At 37.3% G+C, this 26255-nt stretch overlaps 1 protein-coding gene across 2 annotated transcripts; it reads right to left on the bottom strand.

Annotated features, from left to right (window-relative positions):
- Positions 1 to 687: 687 nt before the first annotated feature.
- Ro60 (Ro60, Y RNA binding protein) lies at positions 688 to 26086 on the bottom strand. Of its 2 annotated transcripts, XR_008722089.1 has the most exons (10): positions 25980 to 26086; positions 19818 to 20418; positions 15786 to 16006; positions 15149 to 15295; positions 14801 to 14938; positions 11658 to 11774; positions 10549 to 10662; positions 10140 to 10286; positions 7358 to 7813; positions 688 to 2308 (listed from the first exon to the last, which is right to left on the bottom strand). XR_008722089.1 is itself a non-coding variant. In XM_055624494.1 (9 exons), the coding sequence occupies exons 2-9, from the start codon at positions 20395 to 20397 to the stop codon at positions 7661 to 7663; spliced, it is 1617 nt and encodes a 538-aa protein (XP_055480469.1). In that variant the 5' UTR covers positions 20398 to 20418; positions 25980 to 26086; the 3' UTR covers positions 2629 to 7660. The 2 variants fall into 2 exon arrangements, 1 of the variants encoding a protein (XP_055480469.1); XM_055624494.1 differs by lacking the exon at positions 688 to 2308 and having other exon boundaries at positions 2629 to 7813.
- Between the last annotated feature and the right edge of the window lie 169 nt (positions 26087 to 26255).

Here is a 26255-nt window from a genome sequence, read left to right as displayed (position 1 = left end):
TGGAATACTGGTTCCTGGAAGTAGTATGTACCACCATGACAGGTTGTCTATTAACACTGATTCATACTCTCTTTCCCATACCATATGGCCATAAAAAGGGTACTAGGAACTAAAGCAAAACCCAAGATTCCGAAGGTTAAGGCATTTGTGCCAAGCCTAAAGACCTGTGTGGGAAGCCTGGAACCCAAGGTGGAGGAATGAACCTACATCATATACTATAGCATGCACAACCCCTGAACCCCTACACCCAAACACACTCTAAAGGTAAAAAACATCCGCACTTTGATTAAAATCAAATTTTCTTCATCCTGTGATGGAGCTTGGCTGGAAAAGAATGCCCAACTTTATATACCTTATGCATATGCATCTAGAGACATTAAAAGGACATTAATCATGGAAAGCTAATTTTTTATCTTTTATAACAGAATGCTTCAGTGTTTTACATGTAAGGCATAACCTCAAAATGCATGCTGTTTTTAAAGATTTACTTATTACTTATATAGCATTCTGTTTACATGTAGGGCTACGTACCAGAACTCACTATAGATGGTTATGAGCCATCATGTGGTTGCTGGGAATTGAACTCAGGACCTTTGGATGAACAGCCAGTGTTCTTAACCTCTGAGGCATCTCTCCAGCCCAAATTCATGCTTTTTAAAGAGATAAAAAGGCAGTTCTTAGATATGGATAAAATTTATTTGGCACACCAATCAATCTCTACAAAGTGGTGGCAGTTGGTGTAGCGCCCACTCTCTCCACATCTGCATGACGCGACAGGTAAAGCATCCATCATTTGAAAACACAGAGTTTCAGAAAGCTCCAGAGCTGGAAACTTGAGAGTGCTCATATAACGTCACATGGAAAGTTCCATTGCAGATCTATTGCCAAGTCAGTCAAATGCAAGTGCATTAAAAAACAAAAACAAAAACAAATTTTCTTTCACATGATATATATGAGATACACAGAAGAGTCCAGGTATTGTGTTATGCATCTGCAAATAATTGCAAAAATCTGAAAAAAGAACCTTAAAATAGTTGTGGCCCCAAGCATTTCAGGTGTCCCAAGCATTTCAGTTAAGAAACCATCAACTTGTATGCAGTAGGTTATTTTGCAAGGTTAGAAAGAGAGTCAAGTTTTCTCAGTACTGGTGAAAACTTTTATCATGAGATAAATGTAATAACTGAAGCATTCATCCATTCCCCATTAGAAAACAGCAATGTTACATTGTTACACATTATTTACATTGAAAACTTGGAAGACTTGACAGTATCAGTTAATCACAAATCCTAGGAAAGGCCCGTTTGTCCTCTCCAGGTTCTTTACCTTGGAAATAAGCTAGTTAGTTATATATCAAGCTTAATTAATCTTTAAGCACCAGCGTGACAATTTAAAGCATTCTTTCAGTTTCTTAACATATTCCTGCTTTGAAAGGCAAAATGAATGCAAAATGTGAATGCAATGAAACAAGTCACTGGCCTGATATTTTTATTGCAAGAGTCTCAATGTTTTAATACTATATTCACTTCTCTAAGTGAGTTTGCTCATAGACTTGAGCCAAAATATTTACCTTTTGTCTCAAAAAAAATTCCCTTAAAAAGCAGTTCTTTTTGGAACTGTACAACTGTACTTTTCATTTAGTGTTAAATATGCAACATGGTCCTTGGAGGTTGTTATGGCCAGGAAGTCCAGCTTCTGGATAACTGGTTATACAAAACAATAAAAACCTGAAGCAACCGTAAAATATACTGATGTTACAGTCATCTGTTTATAATACATCAGCATAGCCAGATTGTGTGCAATCAGTTTTAATTCCTAACAGTTAAATTTCCATTCATTATGTAACATTAAATGCTGTAGAAGACCCTGTAAGCTCTATTCTTCAGAAACATTAGAACACTATTAAGGCATTACTTAATTAACAGACCCTAAAGAAACTAGTAAGTCTGGAAAGGAGAGTTAGTCGTATGTTAAGGCAGTCAAAAGAGTAATTTTTTTCCACTTTAAGGCTCTTATATAACCGTAATTTATTCCATGCAGACATTATTCTGGATACCTGAAAGACCCATCAATTGGCCAATTATGGACATGAATGTAATTGTAATAAAACAAATGGATAGTTTAGAAACAGCTCATTAACACTTTTGTTCCAGATCTTTCAAATACAATGCCATAAACCTCATTCCTTTGGAGAATTCTTCACTATTAAGTTTGTAATAAGAAGAAGCTGGGTGGTGGAGGTGCAGGCCTTTAATCCCAGCACTTGGGAGGCCAGCAGGTTCCAGGATAGCCAGGGATACACAGAGAAACCCTATCTCGAAAACCAAAACAAAAGAAAGATTATAACTCAAATATATTATAAAAGCTATTTCACTAACCATACCAAATATATACTCTATATTTAGAACAGTGCAATAAGGACAGTTCTTCATTAGTATTCACTATCTATTTTTATATCTAATTTGGTCATAATGGGACTCAAGTTTACACTTCAAACAAAACCTAAGAAATCACTTAGACACAAGTTTCAGTATAATATTTTCACCGATATAATTCACTACTTACACACAGTAACAGAATGTTAACCCATTCATTTTTGTTAACCCATTATATTAATAATCCAAGTATACAGTAAAATGAAACCAGCAGAAATTGAAGATAATTTAGTTTTTTTTTTTTTTTCAAATCCAGATTCTGCTAACATATAGGTAAAGAAGTTCAAACATTTTAAAATTAAAGTTCATTATGTTCACAAAGTTAAGATGATTAAAGGCAGGGATAAAGTAGAAAGGCAAAAATATCTCTGTAGGACCAGAGGTATCTTTTGTATATCTTTATTATATTTACAAATGCTTACTGGGAATAATCACAATTTCAGGAACAGAATCGTGCTATTCTTCCTTTCCGTTTTTCTAATAGATCTTGTTATTTTTAGGGTTTAGGAAAACTGCCATCTATAGCATACTTAGCTACATTTTTAGTTTTCTACGTGAAAAATACTTTAGAATTAATCTTAAAGTTCATAGTGAATTTTTTCAAAAATGCAAAGTTAATAATAAGATACCGAATGTGAATACTGTCATTATAGGCCTCCTATATCATAAGCTCAGTGTAGATGTATGTGTGCGTGGACACTCGGCTGAAGGACTTTGTAAACTAGGAGTGTAACTGTGGAACTCAAAGGATGTATGATCACTGTCAATTATTAGACTGCCTATATAGTATATACTTTTCAATATTTATCAATTAATTACAAACAAATTCTGAATAACTGATCTTACTGAATGGCCATAAAATTTCTGGAATATCTAGAATATGACTTAGGGAGAGAATGTATCAACCCAGGTATTACTTTAATTATTTTTAAAAATGTTCTTTTTTATATGATTTTTAAAATATTTTATATGCATTGGTTTTGCCTTCACATATATCATATATGTCTGTGTGATGGTATAGGATGCCCACAACTGGAGTTACAGTCAGTTGTGAGCTGCCATGTAGGTGCTATAACTGAATCTGGGTCCTCTGAAAGATCAGCCAGTGCTCTTAACCACTGGGCCATCTCTCCAACCCTGAAAAATGTTTTCTTTTAAATTTACATACAATGAAAAACAATCTGCAAGAGATTTTCCCCAAACCTGAATGTGGTTGATTTTTTTTTTTGGGTCATGCATTTATTATCCAATTGGATCAAACTGGAAAAAAGCAAAAGCATGAAGAAGACTTGCAAAAAAGAAAAACGGGGGTTAAGTAATCTTTCATGAAATAAAAGAGATTAGGGAGCAAGTATCAGAAAAACAAAGCAAATTCATTCAGAGTTAACCCTGGCTCATTTCACATAAGGACCTATCGTCTTTTCTGATCCTTCCTTACGGCTGTATGACACTTCTCCAAGAGGACAGTTTGTACCTTAGCAAAACCAATGTAATCCAAGAGTAGATTTTTCATTTTGAGTTACCTTTACTGTAAGCACACCGCACAGCCACCAAATCCATTGCAGTGTCTTATTTTTTTTTTACTTTTACACACACACACACACACACACACACACACACACACACACACACATGTGCAATGGCAAGTATGTGGAGATTAGAGGACAACTTGCAAGAGCTGGTTCTTTCCTTCTACTATGTGGGGTCCAGTGACTGAACACAATTATTCAGGCTAGGTGGCAGGTGCCTTTACCCACTAAGACATCTTGTCCCCCCTGTGACAATATGTTTAGGTCACAAGAAATTACAATGGTTTAGCCCTCATTTCCTGCTTAGATGTTCTTTTACTGTGCTTCTCAGAATGTTTTCCAATCATTATAGTCTCAAATTTACACTATGATATACATGTGTGTGTATATATATATATATATATATAATTTTATTTTTTTGCAAAGTAAGACCTGCTAATGGTATTTTGTCAGTTGCAGACCTGTTGTTATTCAAAGAGATTAGACTATGAGCTTTGCTTTCATTCTTTTTTGGAATATATTTCTTTTTTCTTTTTATCAGAGAAAAGTGACATCTGGTGTTTATAATTAAACCCAAAGTTTGAACCTGTATTGAAAGGCCTCCTTTCCAGTTTCAATTTTAAGTAAATGTTAGGCTACCATGATCTAAGAATTAGATATGTTAATTTGTAGGAGAGCAAAACTTTATCAGGTATGCTAAACTGGTCGTCTGTAATGACACAGCACATGAAAGAAAACAAGAGGTTTGGAAGAGTGCAGTACATTCTACTCACTAGCATATTCCTCTCTAACATACTCTGTAAACAATTACTAAGTAACAGTTTTGATAAGTGAACTCTCCACTAATCAAAAACCAGTAAGATGAAAAGATTAGTGTTTTGTTTTACAAATAACTAAAACCTGGAAATATTTACAGAGTATCTAGGAAATAAAGTTTATTTTTCTCAAGATTGTATTTTAAAGCAATATTTTCCATACCATTTACTGAAGAGTAACCCTAGTGGTAATTTGGAAAATAAAACTTGTTTACCACTTGAGTGTACCCTGTGCTTAATGAGGTAAAGCCTTTCTATGGGGCTATATTACATAGCAACAGAGGCTGTAGAGACGTAACTGTGTTTGAGAATTACTCCAAATTTAAAAAAAAAAATCATACATGTTCACAAGTTCCTAAAGTAATCATGCATATCATCAATTCCTAATGTCTAAATTATGTAAAAGTCTTCTACAATTCTATTGTACCTCTTACTAAATCATTGGGCTCCCATATATGAGAAAGGGAAAGCCAGAATGGTGACGAGAGAGGCAGAGCTTTCTGCTGGGCATAGTGGCACAAGCTTTAACTGCAGTACAGTTCAAGGCCAGCCTGGTCTACATAGTGAGCTCCAGGAGAGTCAGGATAATGTAGGGAGACTCTGTCTCAAACATAATAAAATAAAATAAAATAAAATAAAATAAAATAAAATAAAAAAAAATAACCAGACTGGTTGCTTTCTATCAACCAAATAAAGAAAATTCTAAGGTTTCTTTCCATTCTGAAGTTTTGTGATTTGAAGATAAAATTACTTTCTGTGGAGTCTGCTTTTGTTTACCTTTTTTCTTTCTTTCTTAACACTTTTTTTTTTAGGTCACTTATGTAGCCCTGACTGGCTTGGAAATCCCTCTGTAGACCAGGCTGGTTTCTAATTTAGAGATCTACTTGTGTCTGCCTTTCCAGTACTAGGACTAAAGGCTTGTGCCACCACATTCGATTTCTGTCTTCAATCCTAATCTGTTTAATCAGGCCTACTTAAATACTGCAGAAGGGTCACCTCTAATCTCATTTCTCTGACGGATTAAGTATTAGCTCCTGGGCATACTCTGCTTGTCTAAAAGCAGTAGGTAAGTAACAGAGAAGTAAAAGAAACAGGCTTTTATATAATATTCCATGTAAATTTCAAAATAATCTAGATCATTTTAAACTTAGATCCTAGGTTTAAAGAATTCAATAGCTCTCATGTAATTATTAGGGTTTTTAACCTTAAATTCAATTGAATATGAAACTTTAATGTATCAGAATTAGTTAAGATGTGAAATTCTACATGTGACAGTGGCTAAAACCAGAACAGCATCAGAAACAATGGTGTTTAGAGTAGAAGAGGGTACTATGTTTGTTAATAACACTGAAAAATTGTTAGTGTCTTAAAAAAATGGCTACATATCAAACCTCACTAATATGTCAAATCTGAAGGGAACATTTTCTTATTCTTAGAGCCTACATTTCTTAGGAAATAGAAGAAAATATGTACACAAATCCTCACATTAGCACACAGTCCCTTTCTTCTCAAATACAACATTTCAACCCCTATACACTTGTAAGGTTATGTCACCTACACTTAATAGTCTTAGAAGGGCTTTGTAAGTCCTCAATAAACCTTTAATATTTAAAGAATGATGCATAAAAATTAACGTTTTAGTATATCCTACCTTAAATACTATTACACAACCAGGAGAAAAATCAAGCTACTGGTGTTTCAATAGGCCACTTTCATGCTAAGCTTCACAGTGAAAACATGGAATTGCTCAAGAAAAGAATGTATGTTAGTATGGTGGAAAGAAGTTTAATTTTTACAAAACATATTTGAAATTTTCCTACATAGACTGATTGGTTGATATGTCTACTCTAAAGTTGCCTTTGAACTTGAAGGATCTTGCTTGCTTTATTATTTTTATACTCTATCAAAAAAAGAAATTAGACATAAAATGAATGGTGGGCAAAAATAGAAAGAACTAAGACAAACATATTAGAAAAATATAAAAAATAGTTAAAGGTATTATAGGGGTGTGGAAAAGCTTTGTCTTTACAGTTGAGTTTAATTGTTACACTATAGGATTATGGATGGGAACTTAAATATGTGAAACACTCAGGAAAGCGTAAGTACATGAGACACTATTGTTGCTCAAGGGAATCATTCAGTAAGTCTCTACTTATGGCAGTAAATACAAGGTTACAACGCAAATTCCTTAGCTTACAGAAACTCACAAGTCCCTTAGGAATTTCAATCATGTTTTGACCAAAAAGTAACAAATTCTAACAAGTACAAATAAAACACCTGAAATAAAGCAACTATTTCATTGAATAAGAAAGGTGTTGTTCATATGATCTTAGAAAACTCTGAATTTGTAAAATTTATTCATAATTTAGTTTAACCAAATGTCTTTTTTTTTTTTTTTTAAACCTCTTGGTATAAAAATTTACGTCATGAGGTTTATTTCCATCACAGTCACATGGTCTAGTGCACTTCAGAGTATTTGGACATTATCAAAACTGTCCTTTTCCAATGAAAACGTTTAAGAAAACAAGTACTTCTCAAACAAGCGACATGATGTGAGTCTACTTACACTTTTGTATCTCACCTTTAAGTACAAACGTGTGATTCAGCAGAGTAAAACATGACTACTTTACAGTCTATTAAGAAGAAGGTCTCTACAGAGAAAGCGACAGTGTCCCGAAGACTTCTCAAGAGCTGGCTGAGTCCCCGCACCTTTGGACTCAACATGTTTTTCCTTCCTTCCCTCTTTTCCTGTTCTTGGCGAAGTACATTTCCATCATGCACACACTGCTGACATTTCTCACTACTGCTTTTAGCTGGGAAGCAGCTCTGAGTTTTTGGTGAGATTCAGCAGCGGTGGATTTCTCAGGTCATCTGGTACTCAGGGTTAAATGACGTCCAGCGTGAAATTTCGAATCACATCCAGAGCTGCGGTATCGAAACCGCACACATCCAACATGCCTCTATCGTCTGGGTCTGCAATGGCAAAGCCGTTTGATGTCATCCCACAGACAATCAGCTTAGCAGGAATTTCCATTTTCTGTAGAGAAAATACAGGGGAAAGTAAATACATAAAAATTATACGAAAGAAAAACAAGAGCCGGATGGTGGTAGTGAATGCCTTTAATCCTAGCACTCAGGAGGCAGAGGCAGGTAGATCTCTGTGAGTTGAGGCCAGCCTGGTCTATAGAGTTCCAGGATAGCCAAGGCTAAAACAGAGAAATCCTGTCTCAAAAAACCAAAAACCAACCGAAACAAAAATCCTTCAAAATTAAGGCTAGAACTCAGAACCACGGTTCCCCCTACCAAATGTTGAGATTACAGATGTGTACCACCAAGTCCAGCTTACAGTTTTGATATATACATTAGATAGTGCTTTTCAGGACTATAATTCTGTCCCCTTGTTGCCCTGACTTTCGGCTCTACCTCCCATCTATGCTTCTCTTTCTTCTTCCTACCCTTCCTTTGTACTATGGAGCATACCAGGACCTTGAGTATGCTAGATAAGCTCTCTACCATTGAATTTACATTACCAGTCTCTACATGTATTCAAGATCACAAAAATTAAATATTAAAGAAAACAAGCAATGAAGGCACACTGTAATAAACCTATTAAAATATGCTTAATGTTTTTGTTTTGATAAACTTTCCTTGAGACAGGATTTTATGTAGCCCAGGCTGGCCCCAAACTTGGTATGTAGCTCAGGATGACCTGAACTTCTGATCCTTCTGTCCCTGCCTTCCAAATGCTAAGATTATAGGTATGTACCATCATGCCTAGTTTTATGCAGTGCTGGGGAGTGAACCTAGGAATTCATGTAAGGTAAACAACTACTCTACCAACGTAGCTATATCTCCAGCCCATTTTTCTTATTTATTTGTTGTGACAAGGTCTCACTATATTTATGTAGTCCAGGCTAGTCTTAAATTCCTTATGTATCTTAGGTTGGCCTCAAGCCACTGATCCTCTTACTTCAGCCTCTTTGTTTAAAGATTCTATGTATCTGGGCTGGAGAGATGGCTCAGAGGTTAAGAACAATTGCTGTTCTTCCAAAGGTCCCAAGTTCAATCCCTAGCAACCAGATGGTGGCTCATAACCATCTAGTAAGATCTGGTGTGCAGGCAGAAAGTTGTATAAATAATAAATAAATCTTAAAAAAAAAAAAGAGTCTATCTATCATCTATCTATCTAGTTCCTCGGGAGAAGGTTTTCCTGTGTAGTCTTGGCTGTCCTGGACTCTCTCTGCCTATCTCTGCTTCCTTGAGTGCTAAAATTACAGCCATTTGCAACCGTGCCTGTGTGAAGATTTTATGTTTAGTGTGTGTGTGTGAGTACGTATACTTGAACACACAGGAATGCAGGTGATGCAGAGGCTAGATGCATCAGGTCTCCTGGCCTGGAGTTAGAGGCAGTTGTGAGCCACCCGTCCTAAGTGCTGGGAAATGAACTCGGGCCCTCTTCAAGTGCAGTGTGTGCGCTTAGCCACTGAGCCATCTCTCTACAGCTCTGCCTCAGAGTCTTGAATGTTAGGGTTATATGATAAAGCTACCGCATCCAATTCTAATGACCAATCTGTTTTTGAGACGATACTAACCCTAAAAGGCATGTAGCATTGCCTACCATGATATTTGTCAGTTAACTAATTTGTTCAATGCACAGTTAGCAGAAGAGACTCAGGACTAATATACAGACTGCTTTTAGTACAAATTCTACTTCCTCCTTTATGACACTCAAAAGTAAGCATTCATGGGAAATCTGAACCCTACCCACAGGGTCTGACTCAGAAGATGTCTGATGGGGTCTGTGATTTGAATTTTTGACCTGAATACCAAACAACACTAAAGTTGGTAGGAAAATAATGGTGTGAGAACCACTGTTCTCCATAGCAAGTTCTGCTTACACTTCTAATCACATGAGCCACCTGTTTATACTCAACAGCCTAGAGACTAGTGTCTACCATACTGGACAGAATAGTAATAGAACATTTCTGTCATCTGACAAAGCCAAGGGAGAGGGGAGGATGGTCAGAACAGACATCCACATAGTTTAGAATACAGACTGAAAAGCTTGCTGTAACTTGATGTAGTTCTTTAGTTAAACTAACAAATGATAATTTTTCAAGGAATGCAGTGTATCATTAAAAATTATAGTTGAGGTCAAATATGCAAAAACTGCTGGCAAAGGCCTAATATTAATATTTAGCACTGGAATTAGGTGATAGATGTATGTATAGTCCCTACTTTTTTATTCCAGGTACTGCTGAGCCCACCTAACACTGGCTTTCCTACACAAATGAAGTCAATGTCCTCAAAGCCAATGGAGTATTGTCTGGAGTGGTACAGTTATGGATAGGTTTGCGGTTTACCTTTCGGTACTCCCTCAGGGCAACAGCAGGATGCACCTGCCCAGCAAAGGTCTCATTATCAGTGAATACAATGAAGACATCAGCAGCTGTGCCTGTCTTCTGGGCCCAGATCATTGGAAGAGAGCAATCGGTGCTGCCTGCTGGGACCTATCTCGGAAAAAAGAGAAGGAATAGCAGTAAAATAAAATCACCTTATGTTCAGATGATATCATCAGATGTCTGAAATGACACATAAAAACCAATTCTTAGAGCCCCCTTTTATGCAAAACCAATATCAAGGTCTCACCACATCTGTACACATATGTTTTCATTGTACTTGCTATAAGAAGTGAGAACAATTCCTTTCTACAGATACTTTGCATGCCCCACGTACAAAATTACAGGACATGGTGATAAAACAGTATCTTACTTTATTCATAGCCGTTAGAACCTGCTGTAAGGTCATGTCTGTAGTCACAGGAAATGGTACCATATCACATGCAAAAGCAACTACTGAAGAATCTTTTTCTGTTCGTGTGACCACCTGTAAAACACAATAGTAACAATTTTCAGCACACTGAAATAATTAGTCTCCTAAAGGTTTATACAACTTTATCTCGGAAAGAAACACTATGGTACTTATTAATCTCAAACTGTATTTTTGTGTTTCAGAATATAGTCGAAGCATTGTTTATGGACTGGTGAGATAGCTCAGTGGACAAAGATGCTTGCTGCCAGACAATCTGAATTCAATCCTGGAATCCACATGGTGGAAGGACAATATGACTCCTATAAGTTAGCCTTGAGGGGCTCCTCCCCAGGGCCAGTGCAATCAATAAATGAAAACTAACCAATAACATGGCTCAGAAAATCTCTGAGAAACAGTTATCTGCAGCACTCTCTCAGGCAAACAAATAGAAACACACTAATTATTTTACTAAATTGGGAATAAAGGCATGAAGTGAAGAAGCACCACCTTGCTATGTGGTGATGGGACCATGGGTGAGAACTGAACCTCCCTAAGGCCCAGTACTCCCTTCTTGAGTTTTTACCCATGCTTTGTTCTACCTGTCACCTATTTTTGCAAATACTAGTAACATTTAATCTTGCTGTAAAAGTTGGCAGCTAAAAAAAGAAGTTGGCAGCTCTGTTTTGACCATTCCTTACACATGCCTTTTCAGTATAATTAACACTGCATTAAAAACTTGCCTTTAGGTTATAAAACAATAAATGTCACAACTGAAATGGCTAAATAAGTCAAAAACTAATTTTAATTCTTCTTCTTCCTTTCTTCTTTCTTCTTTTTTATTTTCAAATCAAGGTTTCTCTGTATAGCTCTGGCTGTCTTGGAACTGGCTCTGCAGACCAGGCTGGCCTCAGACTCCCAAGATCTTCCTGCCTCTGCTTCCCAAGTGCTGAGATTAAAGGCGTGTACCACCATGCCCGGCAAAACTAATTCTTGATGACGTTTACCTTGATAGTTTTACTTTACACACATTTTAGGAGGTGGGAACACTGCATTGTTTTAGGAGGTCTCACCATGCACATTGCAGCAGCAACCGTACTAGCATTGAGTACACTACCCAAAACTCTCTGGTTCATAGAGGCACTGACATCAACAGCCAGCAAAAAACGCTTCCCAGTTGGCTCAACCGTCTAAAAAGAAAAGAAAATAAAGTAGTCATGAAAAAGTCAAAGAGAGTGTAAGCAGATTAGATTGAAAAAAAAAAATCCTATTTCTTTATCTTTCATTCCAAAGGCTCCCAGAAGAAAGGGCTGTTTTTTTTTTTTTTTTTTTTTGTTTGTCTGTTTTATGTAAGTTAAATGACTATTACTTTTAAAATTCTAGCTCTCATTAACTGGTAAAATAAAATAACGATGTAATCCATTTAATTTTACTTAAAGAAGTTAGGGTACTAGTTTTAACAATCTTTTCTCAATGAAGTAAAATGGGAACTTCTAAGGTTTTTTTTTTTTTTTTAAAAACTGTGGTAAAAGAGAAATAACATCTACTCTTCAGCCATTTTTAAGATTATAACTCAGCAGCATCAGGTCTATCCACAGCATATAAGCACTGCCTTTATTTCTAGACTCTCTCATTGTCTCATCATAGACTTCACCCACCTAAGCAGCAACCTCGAGCCTACATATTCACCCTGAAGAGTCTTGCACCTTCTAGGCCGTTTTCTGCCACGATAGTGTGTGCACTTGACAAAATGCAGTCACAGAACATTCCTGGGAACCTTTGGCTACTGTGAATCATGTTGGAATGGACATTAGTGTACAAGAACAAGGTCAAGTACTTCCTTTTATTTTTCTGGGGCACATACAGAGGCCGAATTCTCCACGGTATCAGAGTAAAGGTGTCTGTCCCCACACTTAGCAGTTTGGTATTTTACTTTGTTGTTGTTGTTGTTTGTATGCTTGTTCTTTGAAGCACCATGCTGTTATGAAGCCTGACTGGCTTCACACTCACTATGTAGCCCAAATTGGACTCTGAACTTCTGGTGAGCCAGCTGCTTTAGCCTCTCCCACCATGCCCAATGTGGGGATTTATAGACATGTGCAGTATACTAGGCACTCCATTCTTGACAGTTTGATCCTGATTTTAACAGGCTGCAACATTTTACATTATTACACAAGGGTAATACACAAGGCTTCCAATTTTTCCACCTTCCCAATACTTGTTAATTTTTTTGCTAACACTATTCAATTAGGTACAAATTAGCATCTCGTTTGTGCTTTTGATCTGGCTAATCATATCGAGTGTCTTCATGTACTTATTGTTCATTATATAATTCTGAAAAACTATCTATTCAAATACTTTGTCCATTTATAAACTGGCTTGTACTTGTACTATTGAACTTCAGAACTTTTTATGCTATGGATATTAAACTTTTTTCAGATACATAATCTGCAAATATTTTCTCCTACTATGTAAGCTTTTTCCACTTTCTTCTAACACTGTGTGATGTTCATGTTTCAATTTTTATTTCTATTTTTTAAGACAGGGTTTCTTTGTATAATCTTGGCTATACTAGAACTCACTGTGTAGATCAGGCTGGCCTCAAACTCCGGGATCTGCCTGCCTCTGCCTCCTAGTATTGGGATTAAAGGAGTGTCCCACCACTGGCAAGCTATGTTACATTTCAAAATTTGAAGTTTAATTAATTTAGTTGTTGTCATCTGTGCTTTATTATTCTTTTTACTTTTAGCTCTTAAATTTAGGTCATTGATCTCTTTTGAAATATTTTTTGTATATGCTGTAAGATAAAGATCTACCTTGCACTTTTTGCATGTAAATGTGGAGTTTTACAGCACAATTTGTTGAATACTGTCCTTTCTGAATTAACTCATTCTATAACCCTTCAGCACCAACTGCCCACATGTGTAAGTTTGTTTCCAGACTCTGTTTTATTCCTTTGGTTGTCATGTCTGTCCTTATAACAGCTTGGTGCTTTGGCTATTGTTACATCCTGGCTGAGTTGTGAAATCCAGAGGCATGAGTCCTGCAAATTTGCTCTTCAAGATGGTTTTGGTTATTGGGAGTCACCTGGAATTTTATATGGATTTTTAGTTTTCCGAAAAATATGCCATTGGGATTTCTTTTGTTGTATGTGTGTTTTAGATTTATTTATTTATTCATTCATTCATTCATTCATTCATTCATTCATTCATTCATTTATTTATTTATTTATTTATTTACTTATTATGTATATAGTACTTTGCCTGCATGTATGCTTATACACCAGAAGAGGGCACCAAATCTCACTATAGATGGTTATAAGCCACCATGTCCTTACTGAGAATTGAACTCAGAAACTTTAGAAAAGCAGACAGTAAGTACTCTTTACTTCTGAGCCATCTCTCCAGCCTGTCATTGGGATTTTGAAATCTGTGGATTGCTTCAAATTGCCCTATCCTCTTCACTTGTCTTAGTTCCTTAGGGTTTTCTACACAGGCTAATGAGCATGCTAAGTGAGGCTTTTTTCTTATATAGTTAGCATAACTCTTTATACTTTCTGGCACTGAAGTGGAAAAAGTAGCCACCAAGGAAGTTCTATTATTAAGTGGTTTCTTGGTTTTTATTTTGACTTTTAATATTAAATTTTGCTAAATGCTTTTTCTGTATCAACTGATACTGTCATCTGGAGCTGTCACTTTGCTGACTGAGATTACTTACAGGTGCTCTATGTTGAAATGTCTTTAAACATCAGGCATAAATGTCACCTGGTGATTATGTATAATCTTTTTAATTTGTTACTTTGGATGTTAGATTTTTGTGGTGTATCTAGAAAATATTGAAATAAAAAATTTTAACTTATAGCTTGATTTCCATTTTGAAAATCTGATTTTTAAGACATAACTCCCAACTAACAACAAAACTGAAAAAGAGTACTAAGTTGAAGGAATTCACAGAAATGCCAGTTCTCAAATTCGGTAATTTATCAATATGACTTTGAAATAATTAAATTAAAATGATCTTGGGATAGGTAGCTGCCACTCGGTGTAACAAGGATTACTCATAAATGTCAATTTTGTAACCCCTTTCTTATCAATTATGGAAAAACAATGGATATATTTTTTAAAATGGCTAAACTAGTAATATAACTGCTAAAATATGTTTTTACAAAATATATTAGCTCCTGAGTCCTTTTTAATAAAACAAACAAAACTATTACCTTAAATGTTTTATAAAAAGCAGCATCCAATGCTTGTAAAATTTCTTTATCTGGATTCCATTTCAGTTTTCCTCTGAGCCCATGGCCCGCTCGGTAGGTTTCTAATGCAGTTAAAACATGAAATGGATGTATGCGAGCCTGCAAACAAGACAGACTGAAGGTAGTTGCCAAGTTCAAGTACAAATAACAATTATGAGTCTTCAGGGTTTTATATTACTAAAAACACAATAAAAGAACAAATATTAAACTCAGATTTAAGAATTAAAATGTAACTTGTCATGAGAAAAGTCTTAGGCTTCCTGAGAGCTAACTCAGCTTATCGGTAACCAAGGCATGGGTCACACATACCTTTTTGAGCAGCTTTTCATTGCATAGCTTTTCACATACTAAAGATACTTCAGAATTTCCTGGCTCAAGCACTGAGTTAGCAGTCATCTTCCCCAGATTCCTCAGTAGTGCAGTAAGGGGCATTTCTTGTAACAAAGCCTTCCATACCTACAGGGGAAAGAAAAAGAACAACAGAAGGGAAATAGCATAGCTAGAAGTGTAAAGAACTAAGGGCAAATGAATCAGTGTAACACATTAGCAATAATTCTGTAAAGCTTTTACTTAGGATTTAAGGTACTTCCAGAGTAAAATCAATTGACCAAAAGCTTATTAAATAAGAAACTGATAATTTTCAAGATAGCTTTGTGTGTGTGTAAATCTCCCTTACTAACTCCTTACTTTTCTTTTTGAGACAGGATCTCTCAGTCACACCCAGAATTCCTTGACATGTGATTTGGCTAGTCTTGCTAGTCACCCTGCTCTGGGGGATCCATTTCTGTCTTCCCACCCCACAATGCCAGTTGGTCCTCTTGCCTGTTCATCAAGTGTTATAAACTAGAAGCCATGTCTCTGGCCCCTTGTCTTGTTTTGGTAGGGTTTGAAACTGAACCCAGAGTCTGGAATCTGAGGTTTCTCTTTTTTAAATGAAGTTACTCACCTCTTTAGACTTCAGGTGATTGGTCAGCAGATGCTCCCTAACTAACTGATGCTCTTCAATTAAATGAATGACTTCCAGCTCATCTTTTGTTCGCTTTACTTTCTCCACGGCCTCTAGATACTTTAATAGCTTTTCAGTCTCCACAGAGAGTGCTTTTTCTTTATATTGTTCATGAACTTCTTTCCAGCCCTTTGTGATATATTTGGTCACGATAGCAAGTCCTTTAACAAGATAAAGAATTGAAAAGGCAAGCAGAGTTAATGAAAATAGAACAGGTTTCCCGAGAACGCATCATGATCAGCTTAACTAAACAGATAGGAGCTGACTCCCGTAAAGTGGAATGTTATATTCTGTCACATAACAAACACATTTAGGCAAATGAAGTGAATTTTTTGTTCATTAGTTTTTTAACATACCATTACTATGTAAATGTGTGGTGGTGGGGAATCCGTCACTAGTTTAAGCTACTGTTACAAAAGCACTTTTGAGATACTGATACTAGAAACTTTGTAGATGGTGTCTATTTCAGTTGCATAACCTCATTTAGAATACCCATCTATTCCAATGACTATTATACTGATTTGTCCTATGCTTCTGAATACAGATTTATGAACAGCTAGTGACTAAGTAGAGAAAGCCTTAAATTAAATTGTTTAACACCAGAAATTATTAGAAACCCAATAATTAAAAAAAGGAAAATAACTTGTGCATTTCTTTTACAATGTTTTTTTTTTTTTTAATATTAAAAAGAGGTTTGGGGGCTGGAGAGATGGCTCAGTGGTTAAGAGTACTGTCTGCTCTTCAAAAGGACTCAGATTCAATTCCCTGCACCCACATGACAGCTCACAACTGTCGGTACCACCAATTCCAATGGATCTGACACCTTCAAGCTTAAAAGAAAGAAAGAAAGAAACAAAAAACCATAAAAAAGGAGGTTTGGAGTGAGGAAATCCATGTTTTAGCCTATCGTCTGCTTACGGTATTATTTTTTGCTGAAAACACCTTTTGCCTTTGAAGAGACTGAACTTTTGTCAGACCTTGAAACAAAGTTAATATGCCTTCTGATTGTTTAAAACTATGTATCCAACCTGCTGTCCTGTGTACTTAGCTTTAAGTTCAACCCTGCCATAAGAAAACAATGTAACTAAACTTACTAAGCCTTGGATTTCCCTGTAATCAGCTTTTGCAATCTAAACTAAATCTTTTTTTTTTTTAAATAATTTTTTAAGTTTTAAAGATTTATTTATTTATTATATATACAGTGTTCTCCCTGCATGTATGTCTACAGGACAGAAAAGGGCACCAGATCTCATTATAGATGGTTGTGAACCACCATGTGGTTGTTGGGAATTGAACTCAGGACCTTTCCAAGAGCAGCCACTGCTCTTAACCTCTGAGCCATCTCCCTAGCCTCTAAGCTAAATCTTAAAGAATGTATTCTTTCATGCCCTTGACCCAGGCTAACATAATTATATGTGTTGTAGTAACTACACAGGTTAAAAGCAACTTAAAACAACAATTATGCCAAAAAAGATTGGAAGCAACACCGGATAGGTTGATAGCACCTGTGCTTGTTTTTGAGAGCTACTTTGGTCAGTGTGGGTGAGTAAAGAAACTTTTCTTGTAAACTTTGTTAAAAGATTTTTACAGAAAAGTATCCCTCCTTTCCCAGACCATGGTTCTGTACTGTTCAACAAATACAGAGCAAAGCCCTTTTTTAGGACAGACAACAGGAATGGATTAAAAAAAACTACAGACAATCAACAAGCCACAGACTACAAACTACATACTAATGAAAGACAGGATGAGAAGTAGAGAATTCAAATTTGAGCTCATTCTTAGTCTAAACCACTTTAATAGGAAGCATCTTTATTCTACCTCTTAATCTCCAAATCTATAAAGGGTGTGGAGATTAACAAGGTCAGATGTTCACTAAGAGAGAGGCAGGTAAAATAGAGAAACAGGCCATGGAGATCAAAAAGCTACTAGGATCTTGGTGGCCAGAGAGCATGGTTCAGTGCTACCAAAAAAAAAAAAAAAAAAAAAAAAAAAAAAAAAAAAAAAAAAAAAAAAGATAAAAAAGAAAAGTACCTTCAAGATAGGTCTTGAGTCAGGTATGGGGCCCAGGCCACTAATTCCAGCTGAGTCTGGGGCATGAGGATCTGAGTTCAAGGCCAGCCTGGACAATTTATTAAGACCTTGCTTCAGAATAAACACTTGAGAGGGTGGAAGATACAGCTCAGTGATAAAGAATTAACCTCACAGATGTATATCTTAGGTCTACTCTTGGAAGTTCAAATGAATTAATGAATGATAAAAAAATAATAAAAGGGTTGGGGACATAGCTCAGTGCTTTATAGAGTACTTGCTTACCATATATGAGGCCTTGGGTTCAACCCTATCACCATGAGGAGCACATATGAAGGCAGATCAGAATGTAGATTTTTCTCTTTTATATGAAGTTTTCTAATTTTTTTAATATATCAACAAAAACTTATTTTTTTCCTTAAAATATTTTTAAAGGCCAAAATGAAACATCTTTTAATTCTGACTGAGCCAGCCTATGTGGTATTTTTAAACTCTAATTTAGATAATTCAATCAGAAGTTAGTACTGACATGCAAGAATTTCTACAGTATTGTATCTCTTGCTATCTTATAGATTTAAGACAAATAATAATTACATGCTTCATGTGAAAATCTTTCCTAAAAATGTTGTTTTTCCAATAAAAATTCCTTAAGCCCACAAGTACATAATACCTGATTAAAAGAACTTTACTTTCTTTGAATTATTTTGTCTGTTATAAATGTGCAATTTTTTTTTTTTTTAGTTAACACATTAACATATTACTTACTCAGTTGTTTAGAGCTGGTTTAAATTTCTTTTCCCAAAAGTAGCCTAGGGATCATCTATGACGTTGCTGTTATCAACAAAATTTTAGTGTGAGCTTTGCTCTCAGCAACTTAGATTGGAAATTTCACGTGGAAGTAAGTTTAGGGAACATCTACTAGTCCTCACTTTATAGAGCATGAAGAGAAAGCCCAGACAGTATCTCTCATTTAGAAACTAATCTGTTCATTATCACTAGCAGTCAGGGGTCTTTCTATACTTAAGCGGTTGCTTTCTACTACCATTCAGTAAGACACAGAGTAAAATAATGTCCACTGTATATTGGGTCAGATTTAAAAATAAACATTGTATGTTTAAGAAAAAACCCCCACACATTAAAAAAAAAATGATTTTAGGATAGAAATAGGTTTTTTTAAAGAATAAACTGAGGGGGTGGCTGGAGAGATGGCTCAGTGGTTAAGAGCAATTGACGCTCTTACAGAGGACCGGAGTTTAGGTCACAGCACCCACACTGGGCAGCCACCTGAAAGCCACTTTCATTCACAAAACATCATGTTGACTAATTTGTTCAGATATATTTAAAGCTAGCAGGAAACTAAGCACTTGCTCCAGGTAATCCGGCCACCAATGATGAAGAATCATGACGCACTGACAAGTCAACAGTCTATATGGTAGAATGTGACCCATTATGTCGAGTACTCACGGAGTGACTATGTGAGTGCAGCACAGGCAAGGTTCAGGTTTTAGAAAGCATACGCTCTCCACAGAGCAGGTGGCACCCAGCAAAACTGGACTGCTATTTTTTTCCTTCTCTTGCTAGAATCTGCTGTCATGAATCGTGAAGGCTATGCTGAACTAGACAGTTGGGATATCAATGTATGAAAGTGCCTGTGGGAAGGGACTTGAAAAGTTAGTTGCAGATATAGTAATCACTAATCTTTCTTAGGAAATTAAAACATAAGCATTAATAACTGGAAGTATAAAATCAGCATGTTCAAATTTTGATTATCAATCTCGATTATCTATGTCAGGTGTTTAGTTTCAGGCTGGCTTTAAATATGTATTGATTAGATAAACAGCATTATGTTTTGTGAGAGAAAGTTAATTCTAGAAAATCAAGCAAAATTTTGCTATTTACTAATCACCTGTGTCTTACTACCCATTAGGACAAACTTATGCTTACCTTCACTGGATGGTTTAAGATGTGACAGTCTTAAGAGATCTTTGTGAGACCAGCCATTTCTCTGTTTATACTTTGTGACTGCCAGGGCTATGGCCATGCCACCTTTTTCATTATACCAGTCTGCAACGGCCTTCCGGAGCGCACGACCCCACATACCACACTTCATGCTTTCCTTCAGATCTTTCTTGAACTGGATAAAAGTGAAGAGATGCGTTGGGATGCGACATACTTCAGGAACAGCTTTAAATGCGGCTTGTTTGGTGTTTATGTCCGAACACTGGGAACAAATGGCAAGTGCAAACAGCAAAGGCTCTTGTTTTGCAGTCCTGCCTTCCTGACTAAATGACTTGATTTCCTGTATCACTTCGCATCCTCTGCCATCTTCAATCAATCTAATTAAGGCTTCAGCATTTTCAAGGCCCAGCTTCTGTTCTTTGATATAGTAGGTGCCACCTTCAGAACCGAAACACAAGAAGCGGTGCAGCCGATTCATGTCGGTGACCTGCCATACATATCCGCCCTCAGAGTTGGCTACCTGATTCTCATTCAGTGGCTGCAACTGGCTTGCAGATTCGTCCATGTTCTTTGTCCTTTGAGAAAACTGTCACAACAGCAAAATGTTACTATAATTAAGTAGAGGCAATACAATTTTATAAAGGTGAACAATAAAAAAAAAATCTCTGCTTATTGAAAATGTTATGAATCTATTTAATTTAAAAATCTTTTGAACCCAGCAAGTTTTTCTCAGTAAAATGTTATAACAACTAATTTTTAAGGTACAGTATATTATGCCCAATTAATCAAGTAGGTCAGTGTGGTATCTGAGGTCCAAACAAAGACAAAAAGGGAGCAGCTATAGCCAACACTAAGAAACATCAGCCCCCTAAAGAACTGTGCATTTCTAGTCACTGTTCCGACATTTGCCCTCAAAAGGGACTACAGGGAAGAAGGTTTCAGGGAAATAATTGTTGGTAATGTCAAATACTTGGAGATCATAATGCAAACAGAATGATGGGAAATGACTATTGCAATGGCTCAGACAATAGGAGAAACTAGCAGATCCAAGTGCACAGAGTGACAGAAGAAGGCTGATCACAGTGAGAATGGAGGCTATGCAGTGAGGAGGCAACTCCACAGATCTGCTCTCCTTCCAGAAGCTGTAAGCTTTGAAGGAAGGTAAGACAAAAGATGAGACCAAGAAGAAAATTTTCTTGTTTTGGGGGATATGGTGCCAAGGTTAGTTTTCAACCTGGAGAATGGGCAGCAATGGAGAAAGGGCACAACTGAGCACGAGAGGCTTCTAAAAGAAACAGAAAAGGTTAGAGCACTGAGTTTGAAATTGGTCCATGGATGGCAAAAGTGAGACATTGCCTTCTCCTTGAGGGTGACAGATACGCAAAGAAAGAGATCTCAGAGAGATGAGAAATGAAAAAATTCCCATTTGGCAGAAAATGGTCGGTACAGAATCCAGATACTTAGGGAACTGGGGAATCACACAGCAAACAACACTATAGGGTCATGTGAATGAGAACACTGGGGACTCTGCCATTCCGAATGTGACTAACTGGGGACAGTGATTCAAAAGTGTGTTGGAAATACCAGAGTCAACATTTCAAATAAAACTTGTAAGGCTATTTATGTTAGGATAGGGTAGGATTAGCCTTTTGTCATCTCAGAGAAAATGACGTGAGGGATTAGGGAAGGGTTTATAGTTAGAGAAGATAGGCTGAAATCGTGGTGCTTAAATCCTCTGCTATTTATCTTATCCCCTAGTCGGTTCACAAAACAAACCAAGGAAAGCCCTGAGAACATTTTCAGCAACTCCCACCTTAACTCACAACTCCTTCCCATTTGATCTTTACAGTGTATTTACCATTAACCATTATCTCTTCTTTCCCCCTCCCCTGAGTCAGGGCTTCTCTGTGTAGCCCTGGCTGTCCTGGAATTGGCCTCGAACTCAGAGATTCCCCCTGCCTCTAGCTCCTGAGTGCTGGGATTAAAAGCATGTACCACCATCACCTGGCCATTACTAGCCTCTTCTTAGCTTTTACAAAACAATTGTGATGGTTCTTCAGCCTGTTTACTCCTATTTATTCACATTTGTTAGCAGAGTAACAGAAACGATATTTAACAATACATTATTCTACTGCTTTCCTCTCCAAAAGTTCAAATGGTGGGATTTAATGATCTGAGTGCAAACATTAACATAGATCTCCTCCTTTTGCTATTCAACCCTAGTGTATTTATCTCACCATTTCTGGGAGAGCAAGACTTGGGTTTTATCATGTTAAAATCTTTCTTCCACATCTACCACACAGTAAAGCAAAACTAAATATCATCAAAATTGATTTTCTGAATATTTGCTTAAGAATTATGCACTATAGATTTTCTTTTCTATAATTAATTTCTTCTGAAAAAGCCTCAATGTGCAAGATGAAAAATTTATTGCAAACAATTTTTTAAATTCTTTATAAATTCTGCCAACAAAATAATAAATGTATTATATGTAGGAAATACAATCAAGAAGAAAAGGTAAAGTAATAAGAACTGGACACAATCGTCTGCAGAGAACAGTATCTCTCTCCTAAGTTTTCCTGTGTTCTTACTGACCAGGTTGGCCTTGTATACACATCCTCTTGCTTTGTTTGGCCTTCCATGTACTGAGATTACAGGTGTCTGTTACTAAACTCGCTTCTCCTACTTTAAATGTAAATACAGTGTTATGAGAGGGCGTTATCTCATTCTGCAGCCTGCACTAGTCTTCAACAGACTAGACCAACCAAAACCTACGGATTACACTGTGTGATGATGTGCTAGATGCTATAGGATCAAACTGAAATTTTAAGAAACTACCATTTTTTTTCCTTTCTGAAAAAAGGAATGACTAGTCTATCTGAGTCAACAAGGAAGTCCCTACTAATTTATTAATTCTTATAAAAAAGTAACTGATGCTAATCAGGCAGTTGTTTTCTATTATTTTCTCCTCACCTTCAGAGATCCCTGCTTTGCTAATGTGCAGTGAGACTATTCATTCTATTTTATAGAATAAGGTACTGCTTAGTTCTAGAACTGTAAACAAAATAAGCTTCAATTTGTTGTAATTTAACGTTTGACACAAGGAATAATATGTATTACCAACGGACTCTTCCTTTTGCTAATTTTATCAGACACAACCATAAGGACGTGCTCATAAACTGCTTAGCTTTTCATATACTTCTCTCACTACACTTCCCAGAGTACAACATAAAACAGTGGAGCACACGGGGGCATGTTAGAAAGACACTGAAAGAAAAACTAGAGACATGAAAAAGGAAGGGAGTCCACCAACCTGTGAACCTGGCTTATGTCTCTCACTGTCATTGAGTCAAGAGCTTTTACCACTGACCAAAACAAAGAACCATACTTCGCTTGCTAAGACCTACCTAAATCAAGAGTATTAAAACAGCTGATAGCCAATCATTAAGGTCAAGGCACACACCTTACACATTTATAATCTTTGATTTTAAACTTACAAGTACTCAATTCTCATCCATAAAACTGAACATGTCTCATCAATCACTCCACAATTTTATTTACGAAAGAAATTTCTTAAAAGAAATGAGCAAACCAGGTTATTTTATGTAATTTTAAACTTCATTTACTTAATCTTTAAATCAAATTATAAATTATGTCTTCTGAGAAATAAAAGTTTAAAAGCTACAACAATAATCTATACAGTTACTACTATAAAACCCAAAAGAATCTTTGTTAATGCCCACATTCTCACCTGTCTTCCTGAACAAAAAGAACATGTTGAAGGGCTTACCATTTGAGACTTCAAGATATAAGATATATTACAGAGCATAGTAATAACAACAACAAAAGTACCAGCACAAAACACACCTAAATATGAATATGAGTAATTACAGCCATCTAATAGTGGACAAAGATGTCAAAAACATACACTGGAGAAAAGACAGCATCTTCAGCAAATGCTGCTGTGAAATGTAGAGAAATTTTAATCTAGAACACGGCTGCTCTAGCAAGAGATCACATCCAAAGGCCTCCTAGGTCTGTGTGATCCAGCTGGAAGACAAACATGCCTTTAATCTAGGAGACAGTATTCAAGGACAGTTTAGAATACCATGTATGCTGAAGTCACATGATCAAGAAGGCCCAAACTGGATCTGACCTGAAAGACTCCACCCTGAGCACTATGATACCAGAGGAGAGGTGAAGCGACTAGCAGTCCTACACAGCTATGATGCCTATGAAGTTAGAGAACCAGCATGGATTCAGACTGACTCATCTGGAAACTGTCTCCTGCAAGATAAGTTAGGGTCCCAGGAACACCTGAGTGGAGGTTCCTGGAGAGAAGTCCTTCAGGCTACAGAGAGGGCATCTTGGAACTGCATCTTGCCCTGCTGGTGACTAGGTCACCTATAGAACTTCTTTACTTCTTTATATATCTAGATAAGGATAAAAAAATTAAATACAGAAAATCAACTGGTAGTTTATTTCAAGCTATTTATTCTCCTTTTTGTTACTAAGTGCTGAAATACACATTCCTTTAAAATTGGCAATGTTATATGACATGGTGATACAATGGTTCTTGACAGTTTCAAAATCTCTTCGAATATGCCGAGTGCTCTTAGTAACACTAATGAAGGGACTCAACCTGAGCCCTAAGACAGCTTCTAGATACCCATTAACTAACAGTATAATTTCTTCAACTGTCAGTGTCCCCTTTCTTAAAAGCTTGAGCTCCAGTCCAGGGGTTGGAAGGCAGCTGGGCAGTGAGACAAACCAAAGTCTACTCCTTTGTAAAAGCACTGTATAGTCAACAATACAGTAAGTTCTTGAGTTGTCCTGACCCCTTTAAGCACATTCTCACAAACTTATACTAGCTGAAGTTTTATTAAATCTCTATAAATTAAACATTTTAGGGCCATTAACTGTTAGAAAAGAGACATTTTGAGTGTTTTCCACTTGATCTTAGCCATAGCGTCAAGCACTGATGTACTATCTACATACTGTCCATTCTCTTCTTAGTTTAGAATGTAAAATATATACATAATAGCATGATACCTGTGTAATATCACTTCTACTTCAAACTCATCTGAGCTACAATATGTGCTTTTACCATTACTAATATAGATTCCTGTATTTTCCTATTAAATTAATATCTCTTAATCATGTTATTTGAAAAACCTAACTTTCTTTTTAACTCTGAAAAGTCACGCAAATATGTAGTTTCTTTTAAAATGGAAACTACATTACGGCTCATTCACAGTTATGAGTTTATACTACATTACAAAATCTAGGGTCACAAGTTCAAATGGGTATAACCACACACAAAGGTAATGAAAATAAGTGCGTCAAGTGTAATACAATAAAAAAGTATTGAGGAACTGGGATAAGATGTCACCATGGTAAATGCTCTGAATAGTGTTCCCCCAAACCCTGGACGCCAAAAGCCTTCTTTGAAATATGCTTTTTAAAAAAAATGGGTAAATATACTCTTAAAATCATCCTGACTGCTACAGGACTCTGTAGGAGTCTGATGAATGAGACGTATTAATTGGAAATAGCCATTTTTTTTCGTTTTAATTAATGAGAACCATTTTAAGTGTTTTAAAGTAATGCACTATAGTAAGGGGCGGGGGAAGCGCATTTTCCCCTAAAGCACTGAATCTCCATACATGAATCTCTTATCCCTTGGACTTTTAGGACAAATCTTTCTCCCTTCCTGTTTATTATTCCTCTAGGATAAATTCGGTTTCGGTCTTCCGAAGCTTCCTACAAATTTCCTTCCCAAACTCGTACCGGAGACCACGTCCCTGTGCCAAAGCCGCAGGAGGAGGGGGAGAAAGAGTGAAAAGGGGCCTTGGCACGCCCGCCCGCCAGGAGCTTTGCAAGCAGCAGTGTCGCCCTGGGTTCCCCAAGACTCCACCCTCCGGAGCAACCGGGCCAGGCCCAAAACGTTCTGATGCGAAATCGGTCCTGCTCCCCGGCAGGCGGGCGGGCGGGCGCGGGAGCAGAGGCTGTGGAGGCTCTGCCTGGCCTCTGCCGCGGGGATGCCGGTGGAAGCGAGTGCGCACCGGCCAGACCCCGAGTGCCCAGGAGCGCTCCAACTGCACAAAGCCGGGTTCCCCGCCCCGCATCACGCCTGCAGCCACCCACCTGTGCCTGGAAGCCGACACCTCAGGACCCGGAGCGCCAAAAGAAGTGCTGCGCAGCGCCGGGGCGAGGCGGCGGCCCGAAAGGGCGAGGACAGCTCCAGGTCCAGGTCGCCGCGAGCCCCGCCCCTCCCCTGGCCCCGCCCCTCCCACCGCTCCGCCCAGCGCCCGGATGGCCAAGGGTCCCGGATGTGCCTCCCTTCGGTACTCCGAGGCCCCGCCCTTCCCCGGCCGGGCGGAGCGCGCTACGGATGCTGAGAGGCTGAGGAGGCGTCTCCAC

Source organism: Psammomys obesus, unplaced genomic scaffold (genome assembly GCF_907164565.1).
Source record: "Psammomys obesus unplaced genomic scaffold, mPsaObe1.curated_primary_1811, whole genome shotgun sequence".
Taxonomy (NCBI): domain Eukaryota; kingdom Metazoa; phylum Chordata; class Mammalia; order Rodentia; family Muridae; genus Psammomys; species Psammomys obesus.
Note: the sequence above shows the minus strand (reverse complement) of the source record. Positions and strands in the feature narration are given on the sequence as shown.

Bases quoted from the DNA above. Each gene is read 5' to 3' on its own strand.
- Ro60 (XM_055624494.1), bottom strand. From the start codon at position 20,397: ATGGACGAATCTGCAAGCCAGTTGCAGCCACTGAATGAGAATCAGGTA. The intron at 11,775-14,800 runs GTAATAGTTTTG...TTTTCTTTTTAG, and splicing joins CTTTTTATAAAACATTTAAG to ACGGTTGAGCCAACTGGGAA. The intron at 10,287-10,548 runs GTAAGATACTGT...TTTCCGAGATAG, and splicing joins TTCTAACGGCTATGAATAAA to GTCCCAGCAGGCAGCACCGA.